Below are 4,769 nucleotides of genomic sequence, written 5' to 3'. Positions count from 1 at the left end.
ACCCTTCTCTTCCACTTGGCAACATTTCAATTGCACTTCCAAAGCTCTCTTCATAACCATTCCTTGAACTTCTCTTCCCTATGGGACTCTCTTTGGCTCACCATAAATAGCCCCATCTTATGTTGGCATGACCAACCCATTCATGACCACTTGCTTCCAAAAAGATTTAAACCTTCCACCACACTCAACACAAAAGTTCCTATCTCTGTGAAATGGAAAAGTCATTCCCTTGTTTAGTTTAAACTTAACACCGATGAATTTTTACTATGAAACCTAGGCAGATCTGGTTGGGGGGGTTTAATTTTTTTGATACCATTCAAAAGGGAGAAAACAATTACAAAAAGTCATAAAAGGCTGGATTAAACCAGCATTGGTTCATTGGCATGGCACACGGGTTGCCAATTTAGCTACAGACTAGATGTCTTTAACAACCAAATGCCATTTTGAGTCAAGAAAATTAGATCAGCTATTCTAGTGTTATCTAGCCAATCTGAGGCCTTTTTCTTCTTGAAGGACTGAAGAAGATCCCTGCTATCACTTAGAAACAAAACTTGATGAAAGCCTTGATTTTTTGCTGCTATTTCAGCTTCAACCACAGCCTCTAGCAATGCCCCACCTATTGTTCTAGCCTTGCTGCTAACTGCACCAAAAAACACCCTATCTTCCTGAACAGTAATAGCTTCATAAGCAATGCCACTCCTATATGGTTTTCTGCTCCTAGTTCCAGCAACTTTGATGATTAGTTGCCAGTTCCCTGCTGTTGACTGGTAATCTGTTCTTGTGCTTCTGTCAAATCTGTCACTGTGTGTGTTGTGGTATGAAAAAGCTTCCTTGTACCTGCAAGATAAATTTTGGCCAGTTAGAATCACATCCATGGGGTTTGGATTTATCCCTTGCTGAACTACTATGTTTCTATAGTTCCAGATGGTCCAAAGAGTGGTGAAGATGGCTTGCAAATAAAACATAGAATCTGGGTCTCTCTGTTTGTATCTTGATAATAGCCGTGTTAACCATTGTTGAACAGAGATGGTGTTATAATCTGAGGAGTGGATGGCTAGAGTGGATCCATGCCAGCAAGCTCTGGCAAAAGGGTAGAGTAAAAAGAGGAGAGTTGCTGTTTCCTCTTCTTCATTGCATAAAGGACAGATGTTGGAGTTTGAGATGCCTCTAATATTTAGGTTGAGAAGGGTAGGCAGTCTGTCATGCATGAGTTTCCAAATGAAATTGTTAACTTTTAAAGGAACCTTCACTTTCCTGATTCTACTCCAACTTCCCATCTGAGGTTGATCATGCCTAGGATGAACTAAATGATCCCTTGCTAAAAAATCATAAGCTTTTTTCGCTTGATATTCCCCATTTTTTGAGTATTTCCAAAGAAGTTTATCTTGGACAGAATTAGTTTTGGAAATTGGGATCTGAAGGATTGTAGAAGCCAGAGGAAACGGGAATAGGGATATAACATAATCTGCCATCCAATTCTTAGTATGCTGATCAATCAAGTCTCCCATAGTACCTGTAGCGAGAATGGGATGAGACAGGTTCAATGAAGGGTGATGGACCCAGTTTTTATGATTTAGAGGGATACTATATCCATTCCCAACCCTCCATTTTCCATCTCTCAGTTTGTGATTTTCATGTTGGATGATATTTTTCCAACACCAGGAGTGATGAGGCTTTGGACTACACTCTTGAATTGGGCAAGTAGGGAAGTACTTAGCCTTGAAGGTTTTGGCCAGAATGGAGTGAGGGTTTTGGTTGATTCTCTAGTATTGTTTGTCAAGCATTGCCTGGTTCATGTGCCTAAACTTCTTGATTCCCAAACCACCAAACTTCCTAGGTTGGCAAATCTTATCCCAATTGAGGAGATGGAGTTTTTTCTCACCCTGCTCATGACCCCACCAAAATGCTCGGATGACTGAGTCCATTTTGTTGCAAATGTGCTCAGGTACTTTCAAACATGAAAAAGTATATAAGGTAGAGATTGAAGAACAGAAGAGATTAAAGTTGTCCTACCAGCTTGGGATAGAATTTTAGCTTTTCAACCTTGAAGTTTTGACTTGAGTTTATCAATTAGAAACTGAAAATCAGCAATTCTGTTACCTCTTAACTTGAAGTGGATGCCAAGGTATTTGTTGGGTTGTTAGACCAAGTTAACTTGAAGATTTCTAGCAAGAGTTTCCTGTTCCTCTTTTGGCATGTTTGGAGAGCAATACACGTAAGATTTTGCCAGATTTATATACTGACCCGAGATGGAACAATACCACTCAAGAATAAGCTGAATATTTTCTAAAGAGTTGTTATTGAAAGCTTAAATTAGTGTGAAACACTAGAGCTCGTTTAAACCTCAAATTAAAAATTACGGCTAGATTGCCTTTACCTTAACTTATCAAAGGGTGGAATAAGAGTAAATAAGTGCAATATGCCGATAACACTACTCTAAGCCATAACCAACCACAATGAACAATAAAAGTAAAGCTTAAAGAGTATGGAAGAGAGATGCAAGTACAAGATAACACCAAGACGTGTTATCGAAGAAGAAACTGAAGAACTCGGTGAAAACCTTCTCCAAAACCCTTCAAGTCGAAATCGATCTACTAGAGAATAAAGTTGGAGTACACGAATAACGAAAGACCCTCCAAGCCTAGTCTATCCCATGTACTTAAGCCTTCCAAACTCCTGCTACCAATAGACTTCTTGGAGTCTTGTCTTCTTTAGTTTTCCAGATCTCACAATTTAGCCCAATTGCATTTGCCACTAAATGGCTCCTTCCAATACTTCCAACAGTACCAAAACCTCACTTAACACTCAGATTGGGTGTGGTAAATATTTGAGCTAAAAACCTCTTAAGGATGTAGAGATAGAGAGGTAGGAGCAGAGGAAAACCAAGAGGTAATGTGTAGATGATTGTGGGTCTAACAATCTTTAATTCTCAAGTGTATTTGCTAGGGTTTTCTCTTTGAAAAACACTCCTTACAATTTGTGGGTAATGAGAGTATTTATAGTATGGGTTGGTGTGCTATCGTAGGCAACCAAAAATAAAACTTATACTCCTAAAAATATATGTAGCGGTGTGAGTAAAGATCGTTCGCATGGAGAGTATCTAGCCTAGTTTTATGCTACATGAACAAGGATTGGGGGGGGGGGGGTGAGTGTAACAAAAACAATTTTAAGAAAAACAACTAAGGAATAATTCAAATTAAAATATTGAAATCAATCAAAAGAACAAACCTTGGTCTGAGTCAACATCCACCATCGAAATTTTACAACTGATCATCGATGCAAGTATATATCAATTCACACTTTAAATATTCACCGTTGAAACTATTTTCCTATTTCTCCTTAGTCGCAGTTAATTAGAAAATAAGCGATCTAGTAAATCCTAACTACTAAACAACCTAAGACAAGTGCTAAAGGTTTAATCTAGTATTAGCCTTAAGAATTAGAGAGATCGAATAATTACGGATTGATATCTAACCTAGCAGTAGATTGCAACGAATAATAAACTAGTAGGCCTCATAGTAATTAAATGAGACAACCATGAAAATAGGCATAGAAGAACATCCGATATTCAAAGCATAAATTGAACAATAAAAAAAAAATTAGATCTCACAATTTTATTGATTCCGAGGCTTTAGTTTCCTTTGACCAAGTATAAAAATTTAGCCAAGCAGGTCGTTGATGAAAACTCGATGGAGAAGTTAGAGAAGAGGGGAGAGAGAGGTGTCTGTGTCCAATCTGATTTCTCCTCCCCTCTTTTACATGATAATTCCCCCTTTCCCAAGCTTACAAAATCTCCTAAAAATATTCTAAATAATAATATCCAAATCTAACTAATTAAGGAAAATATTAAAAATAAAACAAAGTCCTAATATAACTAGGAAAGTGGTGTTTTTCAGCTGGAATTTTTGTGCATCGAATTTGGAAGCTTCTGAAAATAAACCGCATCAGGTATTAGAATTTTAGGCAAAGGAACATTCTAGAACGTCAGTAGTGCAGGTGCAGCAACTTCAAGCCCAATTTCGACCTTGATGCAGCTAATATCTCTCAAAACTCAAAATGAAAGTTGTAGAGCTTTTTCTTGGTGTTCCATAGCACCTTGAATCTCTGATGAGAGAGTTATTCCCATATTACAAAGTGATGTCAAAACTATCCAAAAATTGCCCAATTAGCTACGTTTTGCACTTAATGCCTCCATTTGCATCCTAAATCAAAATACAAGAATAATGAGTACATTTAAGCACCAAATAAGTATAAAAGACTAAACATTAAGGGAGAAAAATATGACAATTTGCATTATCATCATGGGTAACAATTTTGGTAAAGCAAATTAACTTTTGGCCAAAAAGAATGTTTTGCGGGTACCTTGTGAGATGGCATTTCTCGCGAAGTACTCGTAAAATGATAGGTTGGCATGACTCTTCAGCTTCTAGTCATGTGCTTCATACGTGGCTTTTTTGCAGGTTGCTTTCTCGCGAGCTAGTCGCAAATTTACACTAATTCATCTTTGATACTTGATTCTTCACCAATCTGTCACACTCATCCCTTATAAATAAACCCACAAAAATACAGGGAAATGATTGAAGAAATTACAATCAAGTTTGGCACGGAATTAAAGCCAATAAAGGCTAGTTGGAAATCACAACTTTACAGTTATCCTTCCTAAAAATCAACAAAGAGTCATCAACAAACAATAAGTGGGAAAAGGAAAGGCCATTTCTACCAACTTTGATTTCTTTGATTTTCTTGAGATTCTTAGCTTGTGACAAGGA

General features: G+C 37.4%; 1 protein-coding gene across 1 annotated transcript; it reads right to left on the bottom strand.

Moving 5' to 3' along the window:
- Nucleotides 1-407: 407 nt before the first annotated feature.
- LOC115985725 lies at nt 408-1,508 on the bottom strand. Its single transcript, XM_031108637.1, has one exon. The coding sequence runs from the start codon at nt 1,506-1,508 to the stop codon at nt 408-410; it is 1,101 nt and encodes a 366-aa protein (XP_030964497.1).
- Between the last annotated feature and the right edge of the window lie 3,261 nt (nt 1,509-4,769).

This window comes from Quercus lobata, chromosome 4 (genome assembly GCF_001633185.2).
Source record: "Quercus lobata isolate SW786 chromosome 4, ValleyOak3.0 Primary Assembly, whole genome shotgun sequence".
In the NCBI taxonomy this organism is placed as follows: Eukaryota; Viridiplantae; Streptophyta; class Magnoliopsida; order Fagales; family Fagaceae; genus Quercus; species Quercus lobata.
Note: the sequence above shows the minus strand (reverse complement) of the source record. Positions and strands in the feature narration are given on the sequence as shown.